Raw genomic sequence first — 24,704 nt, forward strand, 5'->3', positions numbered from 1 at the left:
CTTCGTCAGAAATTTCAGCTTTCCAGCTGCTTGCCTGCTGTGTTCCTTCTGCTCTGCACTATGTTATTTTATAATAGGAATGTGTTTGGAGTGGAATGAGTTTAAGCTTGCAAGAGGTGACTAATCAGAGGTTTGAAGCCAATTATAGATTTAGACAAAAGGCTAAAATTTTACATACGAAGTTGGGGAACTGGAAATGCTATGTCTGACCCAGACCAGCAAAGGCGTAATTCTGTTTGCCTATTTCCTCTCAGGCGTGAAGCATAAAACATCGCTCACAGCAGAAGACTGCTATGAGTTGGGAAAAGTAGCCTACACGGATACAGATTACTACCACACAGAGCTGTGGATGGAGCAGGCACTGAAACAGCTAGATGCAGGCGAGGTTTCCAACATAAACAAAATCACTGTACTGGACTACCTGAGCTATGCAGTATATCAGCAAGGTGATCTGGACAAGGCATTGGAGCTCACAAAGAGGCTGCTGACACTAGGTAAGGATGCTTTGTGAAAGGTTCCTTTCACAAGTGATTGTAAAGATACAGTTCAGTAAAGACACACAGGATCAAAAGCCAATTTCAAAGGGAAATTTAAAGTGAATCCCAATTAAGGATGACCATTATTTAAAAATTATTACATGGGAAAAGCTGTATTTGTACTTTTAGAAGCAATTTATAAGCAAAAAATATCTTCTGAGAAAAGGGTCAGTTTCATAATTGTACCTTTTACATTGTCAACAGATATCTGATTATTCATAATTAGTCATAGTATTGATCATAATTCTAAATTCTAATTCAAACATTTAACCGACTGGTATACCAACGTATTCAATATGCTAGAAAGATCAAGGTTATCACTCTTTATGCTAAGTCTCTTCAACCTGATAGGTAAATAATGCTCTTGTAGCCAGTATATTTCAAACAAAAATCCTCACGTCTCATTCATCGAGAATTAACACAGTTGAAATAAGAGCCAAATAGAATCAGATACCTAATTATTAGCTTAGAAAACCTGTTTGAGAACAGTAGAAGTCTAGAATCAGATACCTAATTATTAGCTTAGAAAACCTGTTTGAGAACAGTAGAAGTCCATTAGCGTATGTAACTTTCTGCAGTACCTTTAACTAACTTGTTTTCTTGATGGATCATTTTCTTCTTACAAATTAATGGTGTTGTCCATTTTTCTTTTTTTAATTCATTCACGGGATGAGGGCTGTGCTAACTGGGCCAGCATTTATTGCCCATCCGTAATTGCCTAGAGGGCAGTTAAGAGTCAACCACATTGCTGTGGGTCTGGAGTCACTTGTAGACCAGACAAAGTAAGGTTGAAAGACAGGAGACTGGAAGAACACAGCAAGCCAGACAGCATCTGGAGGAAAGGAGCGGTCAACATTTTGGATATTACTTCAGGACTGGATGTGGGGATAAGGGGAAGCTGCAGATAAAGAGAGGGGGGGGAAAGAGGTAGCGGAATGGTGATAGGTGGACACCAGTAGTGAGTACATCCTGGTTAGTTGATGGGAGGGATGGTTCCAGTTGGTAGCTGGAAGGGAGGGTGAGAAGGTGGAATGGAAGTGGGGGAGGTGGGAAGATTATTTGAAATTAGAGAACTCAATATTGAGTCCTCCCGGTTGTGGGGTACCCAGGTAGAAAATAAGGAGGTGTTCCTCAAATTTGCGTTCAGACTCGCTGAGACACTGGAGGAGACAGAGGACGGACATATTATGGGGGAGGAGGGTGAAGTGGAGTTGAAATGTGCAGTGACTGTGCTGTTGCGGGCCAGGTGAAGATGCTCAGCAAAACCATTGTTTGGCCTAATTGATGTAGAGAAGACACATCAGGAGCACAGGATGCATGAGATGAGATTGGAGGAGATGCAGATGAAGCTCTGTCTCACCTGGAAGGACTGTTTAGGGGCCTGGATGTAGGTGGTATGTGGGCAGGTGTTGGCAGTTTCCTTTCCTAAAGGGCGTTAGTGAATCAGATAGATTTTTCTGACAATGGTTTTGTGGTTATCCAGATTTTTATTGAATTCAAGTTCCACAATCTGCTATGATTCGAGCCTTGATCCCCAGAACATTACCAGGGTCTCTGGATTATCAATCCAGCAATAATACCTCTAGGCCATCACCTCTTCTAAGCACCATCGTACAGCTACAAAAAAGCATCTCGCACATACTAAGCAATCTACCTAGATGACTTGTCTTTCTTAAAGTGGCGACTGCATGAGACAGCTAATGTGAATTTTGTTGATCCAAAGGGCCGGCTTTGTCCAACAGTTTTTAAATTTCAGTGCTATTCTTGCTAGGGCAAGAGAATATTGAAAAATACCAAGACAGTGGAACTTAGAGACTGGACCATTCATTGTTCCAAATTGCATTTAATTTGAAGTGTGGTTAGAAGGTAAGAATTTTGTGCAAGACCTTATACTGACCTTTGTTGTAGATCCTGAGCACCAGCGAGCAAATGGAAATCTGAGGTATTTTGAATATATGATGGCTGACCAGAAAAAGGAAAAGTCAAACACAGCTCAGAACACAGAAGGAAATAAATCAGGAACTGTTTCACAGCCTAAGAGAGAGCGTATCAAAGATTACCTACCAGAAAGGCAGAAATATGAAATGCTGTGCCGTGGTGAAGGCATCAAACTGGTAGGTGAATTATTTGAATAAAATAGATTCCTGAATGATGAGGATTTGCTACATAAGTACCTGTGTTTTGCTCCTGTATCAGTGCAGTATGTGATGTGCACAAGATGAATAAGAGAAGGTGACAGATTCTTCTTTTGATTTTCATCACTGAGGAGATCAAATGGATAAAGGAGTGAAGACACCTTTTTAACCTGTGGCTCAGCAGTGGCCATCTCATCTGACTCCAGAAGGTCATATATTCAAGCTTCATCCCAAAGACTTGAGCACACAATTTCAGATGACACGTTAAAATTGACATCACCATCGACACACCCCACCTTGAGAATGAATGCTGTCACAGCACTGATGACTTGGCTAATTTTTATCCCTTAACCAACACTACTGAATGATCTGGTTATTTCTTTCCCTGTTCTTTCTAAGACCTTGCTTTGTGCAAATTGCAATGTTTCCTGCATTAAAACTGTGAAGATTTCACAAATACCTCATTGGCTGTACAGCACTTAATTTTGTGAGGCACCCTGAAGCAGTGTAAGCTGCTCTATTGATATTTTTCATCGCCCTATTCAAATGCATTATGACACACCCTTGGACCAAATAGAACTTGAACCAGACCGTCTGTCCCAGAGGTAGGGACACTACCACTGTGCCCCGGAGATTTTAGATTTGATTTTCTAATTTACCTGTTCAAGTATGTTATTGCACACTTCTTGGAGCAAGTGGGACTTAAACCCAGGCCTACTGGCTCAGAGGTTGGAGACATTACCACTGTGACTCAAGAGTCATATATAAATGAAACTATATAAATAAAACTTTTAAATGCAAATCAAGTATACCGGAAAACTTTCAACATTTATCGCTTGACAAGTCATAAGCCAAGAGAATTGGCCGCACATCTCACTACTGATTGATGTTCAGTGATGCATGTGGTTTTTTTTGTGTGTGTTGCTAGCCAGATTGGGCTCAACTGTGTTACTGCCTACAATTGGACAGGCTCTTGGCTTGCGGATTAGACAGTTGAAGAATGGTTGTTTGGCCAGATTTCTGGGCAAAGTGGACCACCGTTTACAATGGGGGGATAGTAGAGCAAATTGGGGTAACAAAACTGATGAAAAATGTCAAGCTTCAACCACTGCATTGTTTGGACTGAGTCAGTGGCACCAGACTTTCACTACAGTAAGAATAACTGTGAATTATTGGCTTTGCTGTTTATTTATCTGGAGAGTTTGTCCAGTTGTATTGACAGCATGTATGGCATTGGTTCTCTTCAGTTGAATAATGAAACAGTGAATTGGTATCTGGAAAGCTTTGAATTTGATGTAAAACTTGCATGAACTGGTTCTTCCTCTTGTGTCCATTTACTACAACTGGCTATGGAAACAAAATGCTTCTGCATTTCTCTACATAATGGCCTTTGTACTGCAAATTTAAATCAAGATGTCAAGCACTTTGAAATCTTTCAATAAATGTTATATGGCACTATGTAGATGCCTGTCTTCATTTCTTTTTCTGTGCAGACTCCTCGAAGACAGAAAAGGCTCTTTTGCCGTTATTCAGATGCAAACAGAAATCCCGTGTACATTCTGAAACCTGTGAAGCAGCAAGATGAATGGGACAAACCACGAATTATTCGTTACATTGATATAATTTCTGATGAGGAAATTGAGCGAGTGAAAGAACTGGCAAAGCCAAGGGTAGGATATCATATCATTCTGAGATGCCTTTTGTGTGTTTCCTCACTATCTGTATGTTGCAGAGTGGCATTTAGAAGCTGTTGTTCAATGTAATCTATTGCATGGTATTTTTCAAACCCTTTTGGAAGGTCATGTCTTTTGTATGCTTGTCACATGCAGATCAAATTGAGCCTTTCCACTTCTGAAAGATAATGTTAAAGCTGTTATGAACTGACCTTGTGGGTGCGTAGTCTAGGAGTGTCATTCGTTCAAAACATGGCGCAGATCATTGACCTGCATGCCTTGGACAATGATGCATATTGTTCAGTCAAACCCAAGATGGGGGAGCATTCTGTGAGCCCTCCTTGCTGTAAGATGATAGTTTGTGCCATGGGGCCCCCTCTGTATTAAGCATCACCTAGTGTTGCTTCAGGAACCCCACTCTGAAGGAGTGTAGGATCTGTACAAGTCAGTAGTGGCATGCATGTTTCTGAAGCCTATCAGTATCTATACACCACTTTCAGGTGGGGCACTGACTGAGGAAAATATACTTATCACAAAATCTCACAGTCTTCATTTTGAAAACTTAAGCTCTTGTGTTTGATTTTATGGTAATTATTGCAGAATTAATTGCATTTGTATGGTGTAGCAGTTCTATTACTGCTCTGGTAATTCATGCCTGGATTAGTGATCTGAATACATGAGTTCAAGTCAAATCATGGCATCTGGGGATTTTAAATTCAGCTAATTAAATGTTGAATAAAAGGCTGGTATAAGTAATGATAACTCTGAAACAACATGAATTATTCGTAAAAACCCATCAGCTCTGCTCATGTTCTTCAGCAAATGAAGTTTGCTGTCCTAAACTGTGTGACTTCAGACCCAAGTGATTCTTAATTGCCTTACAAACCTCTCATTTCGCTTCAAGAAGGCATAGCCAGTGCCTACACTCTGCCCATGAATTTTTTAAAGTGCGTTTTACTTACTGTCAATCAATGATCATCAGTGATTGAATTTAGACTGTCTTCTTGAACGTTTGAGCCAAGAGGTAGGGAAGTTTCTTGAACTTGTTTTAATTATCAAAAGATATTGAAATATGTTCACAAAATATATTTGATCTATATTAGTATTAATGTATTGACCAACAATAAAATCATTCTTACTCTTGTAATTAATTACCATAATAAATTACATCATGTGAACTATCGCAATTCGAGAAGCCAAGTCATCACCACCTTTTCAAGGGCAATTAAGTATGGACAAAAACTCCATGAGCCCATTAAAAAAAAATCAATTGGCCCATGCTTATTTGAATTGACTAAATCATAGCCAATCCCTGCTCACATTTTCTGAGGAGCACAAGCATTGTAGTTGTTAGTGAGGTAGGCTCCAAATGGGCTTTCCAAGAACTTCAGTTTTACAAAGGTATGATTGTTACTGCTGCCACTCATTGTGTATACATAACCCAGAGCCATAGAGCTGCACAGCGTGGAAACAGACCTTTCGGTTCAACTCGTGCATGCCAACCAGCTTATCCTAAATTTATCAAGTCCTATTCACCAGCATTTGGCACAAAGCCCTCTAACCACTCCCTATTCATGTACCCATTCAGATGCCTTTTAAATATTGTAATTTTACCCACCTCCACCACTTCCTCTGGCAGCTAATTCCGTCCATGCACTACCCTCTGAATGAATAAGTTGCCCCTTAAGTCCCTTTTAAATCTTTCCCCCTCACCTTAAATTTATGCTCTCTAGTTTTGAACTCCCCTACCCTGAAAAAAATGACTGTCTATTCAGCCTACCTATACCCCTCATGATTTTATAAACCTGTACACGGTCACCCCTCAACCTCCAGATGCTTTAGGGAAAATAACCCCAGCCTATTCAAACTCTCCCTGTAGCTCAAACACTTCAATCCTGGCAACATTCTTGTAAATCTTTCCTGGAACATTTCAAGTTTAATCGCATTGTTCCCGTAGCAAGGAGACCAGAATTGAATGTAGTATTCCAAAAGTGGCCAAACCAATGTCCTGAACAGCCACAACATGACCTCCCCAACCCCTGTACTGAATGCCCTGATCAATAAAGGCAAGCATACCAAACTCCCCCACCTCTGTTCTGTCTACCTGTGACTCACTTCCAAGGAGCTATAATCTTGCCTCCCAAGATCTCTCTGTGCAGCAGCACTCCCCTACAATTAATATTATTTGTTGTGTTCTCACCTTCATCCAAATTAGACTCCATTTGCCACTCTGTGGCCCATAGCCCATCTGATCAAGATCCCGTTGTACTCCGAGATTGTGAAGAAATGACCTAAGGATGATCCTTCCAGTGTAATAGGCATTCTTTATCACTGGAAGAATTCTGATTAGTCCCACTCTGCGTCCAGTCACATGGTAATAATCTTTGTTTTTTCTGATTGGTTGGCTTCACAGCTGAGACGAGCCACCATTTCTAACCCAATAACTGGAGTGTTGGAGACAGCTCATTACAGAATAAGCAAAAGGTAAGCAAGAGCTGTGCTGGCTCCTCTTCACAGTGAAGCTGCTGCATCTTGTTCAAACTGTGCATGTTTGGAAACTGGCATCCACCGACGTGAAGCTGGGGAAAGAGTGACCACCAAGAGCCAGGCTGACTTGTCAACACGTCGATGAAATGCAAAACATGCAGTTAGAACTGATGGTTCTAATCTATGCAAGCAGCTTAAACAGATGCAACCATCCATTTTCCACCCTCATCCATCTTCACCATGTGCTCAAAGGAAGCCAAGTTTTAAAAATGAAAGGACATTAAATTGGAACTTGTCCCCAAATCTACCCTTACTGCTTCATTCTGCCTATATCCTGACCAATCGGAAGCCTCCAGAATTCCACTAAGGAGTGGTGATCTGGCTGTTCCAGGTTTAAATTTGTCCTTTCTCTCCCTGTAGCTGAAGCGTGCCACAGTGCATGACCCTGTGACTGGCCAGTTGACTGTTGCAACTTACAGAGTTTCGAAAAGGTAAGGGGAAGTTATGAGGTACTCTTTAGACCTGGGATAGGCCTCCCATCACACACATTGACAGTGTGAACACCTCTGGCACCTCTCTGGTTTATGGTGGGGATTTTTTGTCCAGCTACTCAAAGTCCTGATGAGATTTTTGGTAACTGTATCCATTTCCATTCTGAAACCGTATAAGACCATTAGGGATGACGGTCAATGTGCAAGAAACTAGATGTTTGTTTACTGCTGTTTCAATAAAGTGGAATGGAAGCTACATGTATTAATAGGATCCTGAATTTTGTGGATAGGAAGGATGTGTACATGCGAGCAGCTGTTTCAGTTCAACAATAAAAGTAACAGCGATTCCACTCGTTCATTTCTCACGGCAAACTCTGACAAATCAGAGTGAACTTGTCTGAGAGAAGATTTAAGCAAAACCTGGTTATTATCAGCATTAGTGGGTGCAAGCACTGCGGCAGTTCCTGGACCAGTCTGAGTCACTTGCTAACCAATTAGCACCCTCTCTCATGCATTATGATTGTTAGTTTTTGCCCCTTGAATTTGTATTCTTGAGAAATGTCCTGATTGGTGCAAGTCAAAAATCTTTGACAAAATGTGTCTTTTTTTCCAGCAATTGGAAAACAGAAACGACTGCTCATCCATGTGTTAAAATTGGGTTCTGATTTATTCTTTATTTTTCACTGTTGTTCTATATATAATGCATTTGTGTAGTCAGATGTGTTAGCAATATTGATATAAATCATGCATTTCTGACCTCTTGTTGCTTTTTGCTGTATCTTAGTATTTGCTCTCTCCTTTTAATATCTGATCCTTTGCAATATTGTAGCAATCTGCAAATGTATCTTCAGACATGTTTATGGATTTCTAACAACCAGCATGCAAATACGTTTATCAGAACATTGCTGTAACCCTGTTTCTCCAGCTATAATTTGTACTTTTTTAATCATTAGGTTTAGTTGTGCCCTATAATATTCATCACAACATCCTTGGCTCTTCAGCATTGTATCACAATATTTGTAGGATGTTAATTTTGAACATTTTATTTTACACCTCAGCTTCTATAATTGCTCATGTGATTTTTTGTTTTGTTCACTGGAGACTGTTATACCTGTTGACAGTAAAATATTTATTTGATGGGGACAGTGTGAATGCTACAAGAGTAAATGTAGTCCAACTTACTAGTTATTAGTGTGGTGTTTTAAGAGATTGGAGCGTTTCGAAAACTTTAGATTGGAGCCTTAGTGGCATTCAGTCCAAACTGAGCTTCTTTGTTTCTAATCATTCCTGCTAAGATCAGCTCAATATACATTTAAATGAAATTTCTCTTGTTTAAGGTGCCTGGGATTTTTTTCCCTAGAGGGCAAAGAGCATAAGAAACAGTAGCAGGAGTAGACCATACAGTTCTTTGAGTCTGCACTCCCATTCAGTAAGATCATGGCTCAGCTTTTGTATTGAGTCGCATCCATTTCTATAACTTCTTGATTCCCTTAGTGTCTAAAAATCTTTCTTGGTATGTCCTGATTAAACTCAGTGACATAGGCACACTAGAGAATTCCAAAGACACTCAATACTTTGAAGAAGTTTATCTTCTTTGGATCTGAAGAAGCTTAGGGCAAAGATTTGGGTCAATGACAAGTTGTTCTCCTCAGCCTGCCCAGGAGAGTAAGCATCCGCACTGCTATTCCCTCAGATAGTTCTGTGTATTTACATGAAGGCTCATACTTTTAAATGCCAGAGGATGAGTGCCCATGCTGCTTTATTGTTCCTCATATGAGACCCTTCTTATCCCAGGAATGAATTACAAAAGGAAAGTAATATTTAAATGTAATGAAACTTGTTTAGATCACATTCGGAGTGTTGTGTGACTTGCGAGTCTCCACCTACAAAAGCACGTTAAAGAACTGAAGTTAGTGCAGGAAAGATTTACATGCATTTTCCCAATATTGAGAGAAATCCCAAACTAATTGGGAGAGGTTGAGTAGGCTGGGATTCTCATTTCTCATGAAAAGATAAGATAAAGAAGAGACTTGTAAAATTCTTCAAAAACACGTGATGATTTTTTGAGATCCAGAACAGAGAAGCATAACTGTGACCTCCCTGAAGAGATTCTAAAATATTTGAAAAGTGATCAGATTTCTTTCTAATACAAAAACAGAAAATAATGGAGAAACTGAGTACATCTGGCAGCATCTGTGGAAAGAGAAACAGAGTTAACATTTCAAGTCATATAACTCCTCTTCAGAACAGATTTTTGTCTGTCTGTGATTGAGTAGGCCATGTTCCACGAACACAGCACCCCCTGCTCTTACTGTGTTTCCGTTCAGTAATATATTCTGTTATGATGGTATGGTTTCCTATTGGTTGACTGGCACTCTTTCAGGGTGAGTACAATGGATCCCTCACAGTGTGCCAGTCTTTGCAGGCAGTCGCCACAAACACAAGCTAGTTTGAAAACTACTGTTTTAGGTGGAAAGTTTACCACAAATGTACTCAAGGTGAGGAAGAAATAGAAAGCATGCCATTCTTTGCTGCTTCATCCCTCGCCAAATTCTGCCTAGGCAAGAGGACTGAGGAAATCTAACAAGACCATGACTACACCAGCTGAAATTAGCTACCTCCTGTTGCAGTTAATCATGAACTGGATCTGCCTTGGCAGTAGTTCAGTGAAACCTGTGATGTATCAGAGTTAAATGATCAGTTTCCTTTCTCTTTTAAAGCTTGCATCAAGTTTCTACACAAACAATGCAATGAAATATGGGTCAGACATGTGAAACCACAGCTTATAGCTGAAAAATGTGGAAAAGCTCCATGAATTCATTTTTATTACAAGCCAGAGGGAATAACATCAGCTGTAATTACAGGGTGCGGAGTCTGCTCAGGAAGAGTCCAGTCTAAAAATAACATTTATAACCAGAAAAACAAAGTAACTTTATCGAGGTAACAAAGTGTGGAGCTGGATGAACACAGCAGGCCAAGCAGCATCTCAGGAGCACAAAAGCTGATGTTTTGGGCCTAGACCCTTCATCAGAGAGGGGGATGGGGAGAGGGAACTGGAATAAATAGGGAGAGAGGGGGAGGCGGACTGAAGATGGAGAGAAAACAAGATAGGTAGAGAGGAGAGTATAGGTGGGGAGGTAGGGAGGGGATAGGTCAGTCCAGGGAAGATGGACAGTTCAAGGAGGTGGGATAAGGTGGTAGGTAGGAAATGGAGGTGCGGCTTGAGGTGGGAGGAAGGGATGACTACACTGGCCTCACCCTCTCTCCCAGCTGGTTATGAGCAAACCCAATGGATTTTGCTGGGCAGCTTACTGGGGGAATGAGAAAGCCATGGAAAGCCCTGTTTAATCTTGAAGAGCAAAGAGAATGAATCTAATTGACATCCAGCGTGCCAACTGAGAACCTCATGTCAGCCCCTTCTGCACTCCAGCTTAATCAGGGGAGGTTTCACTGCTTTTGGGGTCTCTAGTGGGACCTCTTTTGCCTTGGCTTCTGTCAAGACTTGTACTGATAAATGTTGTACATTTTATTCATTGAAGCATAAGTTTCAATTGGTACCTGAAGGAGCAAACTTGTCTTCCTCATCCTTGAGATGTCCCAATGAAACAGTATATCCTTTAAAGTGTAGACTCAATTATAATATGAGAATCGCAGTAGCCAATTTGCCTACGACAGGCTCTGTCAAACAGCAATGATATGAAGGAACAAATAATCAACATTTTTTGTGATGTTGGTTTGGTCGATGAGTAAATATTGTCAAATGAATAAATAAGACAATGTGAAAATTTCCTTGTTCTTTAAGATCTTCTGTAGAGAGGGCATTGATTAGACATTCATTCAAAAGATAGCACCGTCAATATCTCTCACTTACTCATTGCTGCTCCCAGTTATTACTCAAATCTCTGTCAAATCCACAAATGTATGACTCGAAGGAGGAATGTTACCTATAAACTGAGGTTAACACCTAGCTATAATTTTATAATTGAGCTAATTAAAGGCAGCTTATTGTTCAGAGGTAGAGAGTAATTTAATGACATTGGAATTGTTGTTATTGGTTAAGTAGTTCACATGAAATTTTCACTTTCAGAGCTGTGATTGAACATTTGTCTTGATAAGGTTGCCAGAAAATTAATTGCTTGAAATTCAATGTGTTCTGGAAAATTGGCCAAGAACAAAGATGCAACAGCTTTACTGTAAAGAGCAATTCAATCATCTTTGACAAGAAATTGTGATATTTTGTAGGATTCCTTCAGTGTGCACTGTGATGTTCTTGAGGGCTAGTTATTGTAACAGCTTGAATCTCTATTTTGACCCTGGCTAATTTGGCAGCGTTAACCAGATTATTCCCCGAATCTTGTATGTGGTTGCAGGCAAGCTGAGAATGAAAATTTGTTGTTACTCTTAGAGACATGTATTTAAAACTGACGTCACCTGATTTTTATTGCTCGAGAGTCTGTGTCCTTGACGACCCCATGTGGAATAATTTGTCTGTCTGGGTGAGGAGGGTTTGGCAGTTTCACTTATCTAAGTGTCCTTTCTGTAGACAGACCGCTCCCTCTAGGTGGAGGAACAAAGAAAAATGATACAAGAACAACTTTTACTTATTGAACCTATTTTTGCTACTATATTCATATAGGTATTCCTGTTTGATACATTTTATTCTGTCACTCACTTTTACAACAGTTGTATATGAGCCTGAGAAGTACCAACATGCATGGCTTCAAGCTGTTGCCTTGAATAGGGTATTAAAATGCCAGTGAAAAGCCTGTTGTCATAGTTGTGGAAAGGGCTACCTGCTGAAGCTTCGTAATGCACTATCTTTAACAAACCATATTCCTTCCTCTGTTCAGTGCATGGTTGTCAGGATACGAAGACCCCGTGATTAGTCGGATTAACCAGAGGATACAAGACCTGACGGGGCTTGATGTTTCCACAGCAGAGGAGCTGCAGGTAGGTGTGTGCAAAAAGGTTTTAGGTTAAATTGAATTTTATTCTAATGAGTTGAGAGATAGTTATTTATCCCATTCATGATGACCGTTACTGCTGCGTGGTTTTAAAGAAAATAAACATGATGTTATAAATTAAAGTTATCTATAATAGAGCAGTATCTGGCTTGAAAAATGTGGCAGAGCCTTTGAATACAATCCATTAAAACGATCAGGGAAATTAAAGCAAGGATCGGAGGTTATCAAACTTTGGTAGCTAAGGTAGGGAAAAATACTACAGAGGCTGGAAAATTGAAATCGAGGGAAATGGCTCAAGTTCTGCACAGAGACTGCCACACCTGACATTTGAGAATCAGTGTTTCAGGCAAGTGCACCTTCATCAGACCTGCAACAATAAAATGTCATTAATTGGAAACATTAACTCTGTTTTCATCTCTCGCTCTCTCTCGCTCTCTCTCTCTCTCTCTCGCTCTCGCTGTCTCTCTCACTCTCTCTCTCGCTGTCTCTCTCACTCTCTCTCTATTGCTCTCTCTCTCCTCCTCCTCCTCCCACCCCCGCCCGCTCCCACAGATTATTTCCAGCACTCCTATCTTATTCACTTCAGTAGCCAACAGCTTGGCAATGTTACAGATTTCACTGTTTTTACCTTTCTCACAGCAGTTTTAGGTAACATTTTCACAGCACTTTTAATTTTTAAAAGTCAAGATGAAGGGTAGAATTTACAATTCCAGGTACCATCCTTTCCTTGAACTGCTGTAGCCAGGATGCTGGGTGGTGAGTTTGGATTCTGATATGTCCTTGCAAGCTATGTGCTGCAATCCAAACGTGCAGTGCAGTATAGTTGTGTTTTCTGTATAAAGAAGTATTTGTTTCCCTTGTAGTTTTGATAGATTTTTAATCAGTAAGGCAACCAGGTTTTATGAGGAAAAGTTAAGAAAGTGGAATCGAGGATTATCAGACCAACTATGTTCTCAGCGTAAGGTGGAACAAACTCTGGGCGAAATGGCCTACTTCTGAGAAAGAATCTCCGGACCTGAAATGTTAACTCGGATTTTTCTTCACAGATATTGCTGAACCTACTGAGCGTTTCCAGCAACTTATGTTTTTAGCCTACTTCTGCACCTGTGTCTTATGACCTTATGTGCCCCTCTATTACTCTACACCTTTACGCCGACAGTTCTTGCACTGTCCATAGATGAGTTTGCCTCTCCATTTTATTCATTACTTTGCTAACCACTGAAGCTGCACTGTTGGCTGAATTTAGATAAAAAAACTTTGTGTTGCAGGTTAAAGCTCCAGAAGTTAACAGAAAACTTCTGCAGTTTTTTTAAAGGACACAGCCATTCAAGGAGATGCATGATCTTCAATGTCAATTGGGAAAATTGATCGATTTTATAACTGGTTAACTACATTTTGATTTGAAAGAAATGCCAAACAATATGTTTCAGAGAGGAATAGAGAGGAATGAATTTATTCAGACCAAATCTTATTCCACTGCATGTTGCTGCCATAACATTACACAATATTTGATTTTGTATAAACTGTGAATTTCATTCTGTTAGCTAAATCAGTTTGTGAAGAAAGTGTTCTTGAGCCAGCAGAAGAGGAATGAAATTTCCGTGGTGTTCAGGCCAGCCTTTATCCTTCAAGTGAAGTCAATAAAAGTAGAGGGCTTTCAAAGAAATGCTTGGTTGAACTTTTCATTTCAAGCAAGGCTCTCCTTAGATGGACCTTACACTCCATATAATCCTGATAGAAAATCATTTATCTTTTAGACAGATGTAAAATGATTTTCGCTAGCCATAACATTATATTTACATTGACTGATCGGGGTATCCAATTCAACCCTTAATGGATCACTCCTAGCGATGAGAGTATTTGGGGAAAACTTGGGAATGAAAGGGAACTGGATAAAGAGTAGGAAGACCACATACTCATTGTAGATGTTTTATTGAGGTAAGCTGGAGATGAAGAAGAACTTCACATGGATTTAGGGCTTTGTGCTGGGACCAAAATTGCTTTCATATAAACGACCTGGACTCAGATGCCCAAAGCAAAATGGTCAAGTAATCAGTTGGGGTGGGTTCCCTATCTTTGCAGATTAATAATAATTCATTTCCTTAGGATAATAGTGACTTAGAACCATAGGTTGCTGGAGAATCTACTTCTTTTTCACTGTACTGTAACCTTCTCAATAACACTTGGTGCCTGTGAAATGTGACTGGTTCTGTCTGACTTCTCATTCCGCTGTAGGTGGCCAATTATGGGGTTGGGGGCCAGTATGAGCCTCACTTTGACTTTGGACGGGTAAGTGTGTCACTGTTTTATTTTTCAGCCTGTTTTCTCCCCACCATTTGTTTCTTTTTCCAGGTGGCTAATTATGGCGTGGGAGGGCAGTATGAGCCCCACCATGACTTTGCACGGGCAAGTAACATCTTAGAAGTTGCAACCGTCCCAAAACCACCCGCTTTTTATAATGAGCTTGCATGGGTAAACTAGCCCTAGCATTGCATGATAAGGGCAGCATCTCATTTGGGAAAATATGTTGGTTAATCAATGGATAATTGCAGCATAATTGACTCTTTTTACATGTTACATGCTACATGTCACAAAATTCAGGAACCAATGTAAATCAAGACTTACCATCAAGATTTTTGGACAGCTGGCAACTTAAAGAGAAGAGAGTAGATTACTGGCCATACAGAAGTTTCCATGCAGTTTCCTTGAAGTTGATGTAATTCTTGATTTATGTGTGTATTTTAATATGTATTGTCAATCAGACCTGCACATCAGATTTCTGGCTAGTGCATTCTCAGCTCCTCATTCCTGAAATAGAGGTTTTACGATAGCAATTCTTCAATCCACTGAGACCTTTCCAGAGTCTAGAAAATTTTGATAGGTCACCTTCAATGTATCTGCTGTCTCTGTACCTACTTCTTTTAAGACCCGAGGATGAGGAGGCAATAGCCTAGCGGTATTACATTACACTGCTAATCCAGAGACCCAGGTATTGTTTTGGGAGCCTGAGTTTGAATCCCACCACAGCATCAGGTGGAATTTGAATTCAATAAATATCTGGATTGAAGTGTCTAATGATGGCCATAAATCCATTACCGGTTGTCGGAAAAAGCTACCTAGTTCACTGATGTACTTTAGGGAAGGAAACTGCCATATTTCCCCGGTCTGGCCTACATTTGACTCTAGATCCACAACAATGTGGATGACTCTTAACAGCCCTCTGGGCAATTAGGGATGAACAATTAATGCTGGCCTGTCCAGCGATGCCCTCATCCCATGAATGAATGGGGAAAAAAATCAATGGTTTCAAGTTATAGGATCTTGACCACAGCCATTTCTAATTGTTTTCCTGTGATTATGAATATTTTTGAATTCATTACTTCCACGTATCCTCTGGGGATCTCTAACGTTACAGATGCCAATCTTCAGCCAATTCAGTTCATTCCACATGATTGTCAAGACCAGCTGGATACCACAAGAGACTTTGGGCCCTGACAGTACTCCAGAAATAGTACTGAAGACTTGTGTTCCAGAATTATCTGCATCAGGCTATTCCGGTACGGCTACTACACTGGCCCATACCCAGCAATGTGGAAAATTGCCCAGGTATGCTGTGTGTGCAAAAAAGCAGGACAAATCCAACCCAACAAGTTACCACCCCATCAGTGATGGAGGGGCTAGTCAACAGTGCTGTCAAGCAGCACATGCTCAGCAATTGCCTATTATCTCTTGCTCAGTTTGCTTTCCTCCAGGGCCACTCATACTTGAGCTCTTTATAACCTTGCTTCAAACATGGACAAGAGAGCTGAACCCCAGAGAGGAGGTGAGAGTAACGAATATCAAGGCTGTATTAAACTGAGTGTGGCATTAAGGAGCCCTGTTAAAACTGAAGACAGTGTGAATTGAAATCTCTTTTTCTGTTCGGAGTCATCCCTGGCAGAAAGGAAGATGGTTGTGGTTGATAGAGATTACACATCTTGGCTCTAGGTCATTTCTTCAGGGTTTCCTCAAGATAATGTCCCAGACCCAGCCATCTTCAGTTGTTTCATCAACGACGTTCCCTCCATTTCAAGACCAGAAATGGGATGTCTGCTAATGGTTGGACCTTGTTCAGCATCATTTGTAACTCTTCAGATACTACATACCATGTTCAAATACAGCAAGACCTGGGCTGAAAGGTCACAAGTAACATTCAAACCACATATATGCCAGCAATGACAATCTCCCATGAAAAAGAATCTTGACCAATGTCTCTTGATATTCAATGATGTTCCCATCATTGAGTAATCCATCATCAGCATCCAGAGGGTTACCATTAACCAGAGACTGAACTGAACTAGCCACATCAATACTGGCTTCAAGAGCTTGTCAGAGGCTGGGAAATCTACATTGAGTAACCTGACTTTTGACTGTATCACTCTTTCTTCGTGGTCAAAGTTTCGCAACTACCTCTCTGATGGAATTATGGGTCTGTCTACACCAAATGGGCTGCAACAGTTCAAGAAATCTCCACCTTTCTGAGAGCAATTATAGTAGAGTAATGAATACTGGCCTAGAGAAAGAAAATATTGTTTTGATAGAACCTCATTCTGTGGACAGTTGTGAATACATTACAATGGAGGAGAATATTTGTATTGGACTAGGGAAGCTGTTCTCCTGTTGCTTTGTACAGATCCTGAAGCGGGACACACATTTTTAAAAAAAATTAAAGTTTAGCCACTCTTATGTGTAATTTGTAATGCAAAAATATGTTTAGGTTGATAGTTTATATTTTATAAATTATATAAGTAATTTGAAGAAAGAATTCAGCAAGAATTTTATAAAGCAATTGGTTTTACTTGTTTAAAATTGAAAGAATATGAAATAGTCATTTGTAGACAGGAAATTAAGTGGATTTGTGTTTTGTAGTCAAAGTGCAAATTGTAACAATATTGTGGCTTTGAGGTATATTTTATCCTGTTTTTTTTTCATATGAAGAGAGGTTGAGACAGAGGTGCCGAATAGCCGGAATATGAAAAGGAAATGAAAGAATTTGAATTACGATTAAAAGCAGAAGAAAAAGAAGGGAAGACCCTAGCAGACAAGAAGGAGAAAGAGCGAGATTTTGAATTTCAGAAGTTGACAAAGCGGAATGTCAGCTTAAAATGGTGAAAGTCGAAGGTAGGAGTAGTGATAGGGACAGTGATGAAGAGCAAACCCATTGTAGCCAAAGGACTGGTGAGGATCTGTTTAAATATGCCCAATCGTTACCAAAGTTTGATGAGAACAACGTCGAAGCCTATTTCATTTGAGATGGGGCTAAACAATTAAAATGGCCACTGACCATATGGGTATTATTGATTCAAATCAAATTGTTAGGTGTAGAGTTAGTGAGGTATTTGTATCGCTATCTGGGAAGTATGATGAGGTGAAAAAAGCCATCTTAAGTACCTATAAACTAGTGCCAGAAGCCTACCAGTGAAGTTTCAGGAATCTAAGGAGGGAACCTGGTTAAACATACATTGAAGTTGAAAGGATCAAGCAAAGAAATTTTGACAGGTGGATAAGGGTTTTGAAAATAGATCAGACATATTACATTCTTAGAGAAGCTCGTTTTGGAGAAGTTCACAAGTTCACTTCCTATGGTAGTGAGAACTCATGTGAAAAGCAGATATTTAAACTGCAAGGTTAGCAGAGGGAAATGGCAGATGGTTATGAATTAGTTCAGAAATCAAAGTTTGGCTTCTGAAATCAATTTCAATCTGTGAAGGATAGAAATTGGGGAAAAGAGAAATCCTCAGGTGGTAAGGGAAAAAGGAGATGTCATTGAAGATAGTAAAAATAGTTTATCTCACGCTAAAAAGGAAACCCATGAAGGGGAAAGAGAAGTAAACAAGGTCAGGTATTTTCATTGCAATAAAGTAGGCCACAAGGAGTCGCAGTGTTGTTGGTTTAGAAAAAGCACTGGGAAGATGGATGTTGGCAAACAGGATAAAGCCAGTGAGTTTTGTTGAAGCGGTAAAGGAAATCTAAACAGCTGCAGAAGAAAGTGCCAGATCTCTTTAAAGAATTTACTCGCAAGGGTAAGATTTGTTCATGTGTGCCAGGAGGAGTAGGTAAAGAAATTAAAATTTTCAGAGACATGGGAGTAAGTCAGTATTTGATGGTGAGAGGAGATATGTAATTCAGAAGGAGTTTTGCCGGAAAAGATAGTAATACGTGGAATTGATGGTGCTGCATTACTTAATGTGAAGTTAGAGAGTCCGGCGAAAATTGATGATGTGATAGCTGGAGTAAAGAGAAGTTCTCAGTTTCAGGAATACAGTTTATCCTTGTAATGATATCGCTGGATCACTGGTGGGAATGATGTCTACTGTGGTTGAGAAGCCAGTGGAAAATCAGATAACTGCGATGTTATAGGAAGTATATCCTGGGATTTTTCTGATGTGGTAACAAAGCCACAGGTTGAGGCAGGAGGAGAAATCAAAGAAATAAAGTTACGGAAGTTGAAGCTCAATAATGAGAAACTATGTTTGATTAAATGGTTGGGATAAAATACAAGAGCAGGTAGAGGACAAAGTGGATATTTTTAGCTCAGAGAAATTAACTAAATTATAATGGAAAGATGAAAAACTAAAGCTGTTGTATCAAAAATCATACGCAGAAGAAGAATCTGAGTGTATTCCAGAATGTTTTACTATCTTAAAAATAACATACTGAGAGGAAATGGAGACCATTACATGTTCAGGTGCATGAAAAATAAGAAGTTCATCAACTTGTATTACCAGTGGGTAGTACATGAATTACCAGTAGGAGGTAATTTGAGAGTGAGGAAAACTCAGGCCAAAATGCAAAAACTAGCAGATAGTGTAACCAGTCAAATTACACCTGGAACACAGTACCTTACGCTTGCCTTTAAGTAAAATAAAAGTTAGGGTTCAAGCTATCTCCTTGATATATTTGAGGGGATGACCTGGCCCATAACAGTATGTTATGTTTCATAGAAGGAGGTTTATTTGCATGCAAGTCCTTTATACTTTCGAGCTCTGACAGTAAGAGGTAGCATGCTCCTTATGGCCCTTCATTCTATGGTCTGTTTGTATTGTGGACTTGAGACTGCTGCTGGCTATCTTATGGATTCTAGCCAGCGGATGATTCCCTGTCATGTCTCCAAGATGATTACTTTAGTGTACCATTTTGACTATTTTCCACTCTTGAATTTGAAACAGGGCTCCTTCAGCCTGTATAGAAGAGTGCAGTGTTTAGGCCCTTGACCTGAAAGAGAAGTGTTCATGGAGAATTAAAGTTTAAGATACAATGCACGCACATCATCAGGAGAACAGAGATTGGGAAAGTACAAGGTGGAGTTAGAATGGGTCTAAGATGCTGTCTGGATGTAGAGCCAGAAGCAAAGGTCTGATTTTAATTTTATCCAGAATGTTACCTGGAAAACATGCCAGATCTAACGCATGGCTTGTTTGGCTTTCTCTGCGATGTACCACTTAGCAGAATCGCAATGACATTCAAATTGAGATCTGCAAAACAATTGATAATCTGATGTGTTTGTGGAATTGCTTTTGTCTGCTATAATACAGGAGAGGTGAACCCATTGTCTAAGCATTTATGGGTTAGTGCTTCTGTTAAGATGGCAAATGAGTTGTGTGTAAAATGAATACTGGCACTGTACAGTTTCACGGCCTGTATTACTGACATTGCATCAATAGCAACTTTCTTTCCTCTAAATAGAAAGACGAGCCTGATGCATTCAAAGAGTTGGGGACTGGAAACAGGATTGCCACCTGGCTATTTTATGTAAGTAAATCTGTTCTGCCATTTGGTTGATTGAATCTGAACAATTAATTCAGTAATTTAGTTAGTGACGTGTTGGAGTAAAGAGAATGAAAGTGCCTTTAAAACAGCTGTTGTGTGTTCTGTTATATATTTGGGGAAAAAAATGTTTGAGGTACTTTAGCTACTTCTACAAGGACAGTCCATTTTATCTCTCCTTTCGTTCTGCTTTGCATTTCACCACAGAGGTCCTGCTGAGAACAGAAGCTCAGCTGAATCCTATTGTTAGTGTTAAGGAACATGAATGCTGCCAGTTACTTGAAGTGCAAAAATGCACTTATATTCATAGGGCAACATTCTGAAAAGCATTATCCTGTTATGCAAGGGAGTTATTGCTGCAGAATGAGCACTCAGTTTACATTCTCAACACTTCTTCAGCTTGAACTTCTTTTATAACTCACGTCCACTCAGAATCCCCCACCACCCTGCAACAGGAGTACGAGGCCAGGTCATTTCATTGTTTGCCAATACAGTTTGCTCAAAACAACAGTTGCAAGCCAGTGCTGAAGGAGGGTTTTCAAACCTAGAGCCATCAGGCAGAACCCGCAAGAAAGCATTGCATCCTACATTTTAACTTTTGAGTGAGATGTTGGGTGCAGATCCCACATTATAGGCAGCATTGTATTTATACTTCATATGGTATTGAGCCTGAAGAGTACTGAATGAGGTTGGATTAGAGGTTATGGACCTTGAGACAGTGTGACCAGAGCTGGCAGATATATTTCAGTCCTCAGACTATAATTATTTCGCCATTTGATGGATGTCACATCATATATTCTGATGCTTGAAGAAGTATCAAGTAATAAAGATGACAGTTTGGTCGTTTATTAAATTTTATTTGTAGCATGATGTTAATTGTACAATATGTTAAACAGCTTTTATTGAATAATTGGTGCTATTCCTTAGTCTTCAATTTTGATTTTAATCTGCCAGATGAGTGATGTAGCAGCTGGTGGAGCCACAGTTTTCCCTGAAGTAGGAGCAGCAGTATGGCCACAAAAGGTACTGGTATTGATTTTTGTCTCTCCTTCTACAATCCGGGACTCGTTTCCCACATGTGCTCACACCCGCTCGTGTGAACTGTCTTTTCCTTGCATTTTCATGCCCTCACATTTTCCTGTTCTCTTGCTCTGTCCTGTGTTCATTATTCTTGTCTGTTTAACTGTGTTATCCAAATGAGAAGACTAACATTTGGGATTTATCAAATTGGAGAGAACCTATTGATCATCATGAAGAACTAATGCAACCACAGCATGTTCAGGAACAGGAGTAGGCCATTCAGCCCTTCAAGCCCTTTCGCTGTTCAGTGAGATCACAACTGACCTGTGGCCTGACTCCATACACCTGCCTTTTGCCCTATAGATCTTAATGCCTTTTGCTTAAACAAAACATTATCTATCTCAGATTTAAAATTAACAACTGAGCAAACATCCCCATTAGTCGATTGGGGTTCCAAATGTCTACCACCCTTTGTGTGTAGAAGCAGTTCCTAACCCCTCTCCTGAATAGACTGGCTTTATTTCTCAGACTATGAGCCCTAACCAGTGGAAATAGTTTGTCTTTATCAACTCTGTCTGTCCCTGTTAGTGTCTTGAAGACATTGATCAGATCACCCCTTAAACTTCTAAACTCTAGAGGAAACAGGCCTGATTTGTACGTTCTTTCCTCATAATTTAACCCCTGAAGTCTGGGTATTATTCTTGTAGATCTACATTGTACTTGCTCCAAGGCTAATATATCCTTCCTAAGGTGTAGTGCCCAGATCTGTTAACGGTACTCCAAGTGGAGTCTAACCAGTGTTTTGTATAACTGCAGCATAACCGTTTGTATCCTTATATTCCAGCCCTCTAGATATAAAAGCCAGCATTTCATTACCTTTCTTGATTATTGTCTGCACCACATTTAAAAGATCTATGACCCTGAACCCCCAAATCTCTTTGGACATCCATTGTATTAAACTTCATAGCATCTAGAATGTCCTCTGATCTGACCTTTGCTGTTCCCCAGTGGATAACCTCACATTTGCTTACATTGAACTCCACGTCGGCCAATCACTTGGTCTATTAATATCCTTTTGAAATTTTACGCTATCATCTACACTGTCTACAATGCCCTGTCCATCACCTGCCATTCAACCAATTTCCCAACCAAGACAGTAATTTGCCCTCAATCTCTGAGTGAGTCTTTATCAAATGCCTAAACAACAACTAATGTGTATTTGTAACACTGATGAAAGGAATTGTATTTAAAAATAGCCTGACTTAACCGTTCAGAATCAGAAGGAATAGCAGAATGATGTGTCTAAGCTCAGATGTAAACTGTATTTGCATTATCCAGGTCATTCAAAGTGGGGTGTAGGTGGGGAAAGGAGCAGCTCACTGGTGTGAACTGTCAGTCAGAAAGTTGGTTGACCTAGTTAACCTTTCTTCTCAAAATCTGTCGCTAACACAATATGATAGGTGGATTTGTAAGATTTCGGGTTCAGGAACCACAAATACCCAAGTGGTCAAGTATTAGTAAGTGTTTTTGAGGTTGCAGCAGTTTAGATATGATGCATTGGCTAAGTAGATAGGAGAAGTATAAAGCCTGCAACAACTGAAGGTGATTCACTGGTTTCAAAGGACAAAGGGACAGTTGACACAGCGTTTGATCTTAATATCTTGTTTCAGCAGCATTCTGCTCACTAGCCGATGTGCAGAACTGGAGGATTTGAGTTGTAAGGAGAGGCTGGATAGGCTGGGACTATTTTCACTGGCCCATAGGACGTTGAGAGGTAACCTTAGAGAGCTTTGTAAAATCATGAGGGACATAGTTAAAGTGAATAGCAAAGGTCTTTTCCCTGTGGTGGGTGAGTTCTAAACTAGGGGAGGATATTTTTAATGTGAGAGGAGAAAGATTTAAAAGGGACCTAATGGGTAGCTTCTCCACACTCAGGGTGGCTTGTATGTGCAATGAATTGCCAGAGGAACTGGTAGATGCAAGTGCAGTTACAACATTCAAAAGACATTTGGATGGGTACGTGAATTGGAAAGGTTTAGAGGGATTTGGGCCAAATGCAGAACTAGTTTAGTTTGGGAACCTTGGTCAGCATGGACAAGTTGGACCAAAGCGTCTCTTTCCATGCTGTACGAGTCTGTGTCTCTGTGTTAGGGACCTCTTGCCTGGTCTTCTCTATCTGCCTGATGAGAATTTTCTCCAAGCACTTGTTAACATTGTTTATTCCTCGGGGCTGGTATGTCAATTACTTGTTTGAATCTTTTTAATGAATGAATACAAGTGTAAGGTGCTTGAACAGTCCGAATGGCACCTCTTTCCCCTCTCCATCAGTTTAACTTAAGGTCAATTTTTAGTTCCAGCCCTGGCCAGGCACTCACTGGGATGCCATTCTATTGAATTAGGGATTTAAACATCCAAATAGCTCTGTTTTTCTAAAGACTAGTTCATTTTCCAGAGGGGAAAATAAAAATAGTTTCACTGCCAACGTGGCATAATGTTATGCCCATTAATTCCACAGAATTGCATACTTTATTCTGAAAGGTATCATTTTTTTACAGGTCTAATTTCTTAAGTCATGTAAACTAAGGCAGGATACTCGTACATGTTACAAGCTCGCCATGCAAAGAATTGGAGGGCTTGAGGTATCACTTTCATTCTTTAGTTCAGATTGAGAGCTCAAATTCCACCTCAGAACTTGCGCACATAATAGAGAGGAGTGCAGTATCATCAGAGGTATTGTCTTTTAGCTGAGATATTTAAGTAGTGCCTACTTATTTGGTCTGGCAAAAGTACAGCATTCCAACACCTGTTTGAAGAAGAAAGGGCAGTGGAGATCTCCAAGAATCCAGGTTAACAGTCGTACCCACCAAAACAAATAATCTGACCACTCAGCTCCCAACTCTTTTGTGGAACCTTTGTTGGTTTCTAACAGGTTCTGCAGATGGATGATAAATACCTATTACCTGAAGGTAACAGGCATTGCAGTAGCAGGCATTGAGTATTGGCTGGTGAATTGTACTTGACTATGGGATAGGGTTTTTGTGGCACAGTGGGTATGTCCCTGCCTCTGAACCAGAGTTGTGTGTTCGAGTCCACCCAACTTCAGAGGTATGTCATAACTTGTCCGAACAGTTTGATTAAAAATAATCACTTGGTCATGTACAAGGGCTCTTGTGAAGCAATGGCACAGTCCTTACCTCTGGACCAGAAGGTCAGAGGTGTGTCATAACATGTCCAAATCGGTTGATTTTAAAAAACTTAGATATATATCTCTAAAAGAGAACTTGAATATACAAAACATCCAGTTTCCTTTTTAAGTTAGAGTGCCGTAATGTTTTAGTTTGATTTGGTTATCTTTGTTTCTTAATTATGCAAACAATGTACATATGTGTCTATATGAAGAAGAGCCAGCCAGCACAGGGGGAGTCTGTTTAGAGTAGACATGTAATGTCTGACAAGCAATAAGAGTCTTCATCAAAGCATTCTAGTCTGTGTTTTTCACAAGTAGGCATAGGGGAGCTGTAACAGTCTTGCTTTGCACACATTACTTTTTGCATTTATCAAAATTGTAACTGTGACAAAGTTTGGAAGGTGA

The 24,704-nt window shown here is 40.0% G+C and overlaps 1 protein-coding gene across 8 annotated transcripts in view; it reads left to right on the forward strand.

Annotated features, from left to right (window-relative positions):
- LOC125467495 (prolyl 4-hydroxylase subunit alpha-1-like) overlaps window positions 1–24,704 on the forward strand; it is a 78,065-nt gene that overhangs the window by 47,571 nt on the left and 5,790 nt on the right. For 6 of the 8 annotated variants that reach the window (XM_059640401.1, XM_059640403.1, XM_059640402.1 and 3 more), the window contains 8 exons: window positions 255–494; window positions 2,445–2,650; window positions 4,165–4,341; window positions 6,758–6,828; window positions 12,173–12,272; window positions 14,522–14,575; window positions 20,012–20,077; window positions 21,047–21,115. In XM_059640401.1, the coding sequence (XP_059496384.1) occupies window positions 255–494; window positions 2,445–2,650; window positions 4,165–4,341; window positions 6,758–6,828; window positions 12,173–12,272; window positions 14,522–14,575; window positions 20,012–20,077; window positions 21,047–21,115 (983 nt within the window). Of the gene's footprint in view, window positions 1–254; window positions 495–2,444; window positions 2,651–4,164; window positions 4,342–6,757; window positions 6,829–7,251; window positions 7,323–12,172; window positions 12,273–14,521; window positions 14,576–14,638; window positions 17,447–20,011; window positions 20,078–21,046; window positions 21,116–24,704 lie in introns of those variants that run through there. The other 2 variants (XM_059640405.1, XR_009443020.1) reach the window with 2 other exon arrangements.

Source organism: Stegostoma tigrinum, chromosome 37 (genome assembly GCF_030684315.1).
Source record: "Stegostoma tigrinum isolate sSteTig4 chromosome 37, sSteTig4.hap1, whole genome shotgun sequence".
Classification (NCBI taxonomy): Eukaryota; Metazoa; Chordata; class Chondrichthyes; order Orectolobiformes; family Stegostomatidae; genus Stegostoma; species Stegostoma tigrinum.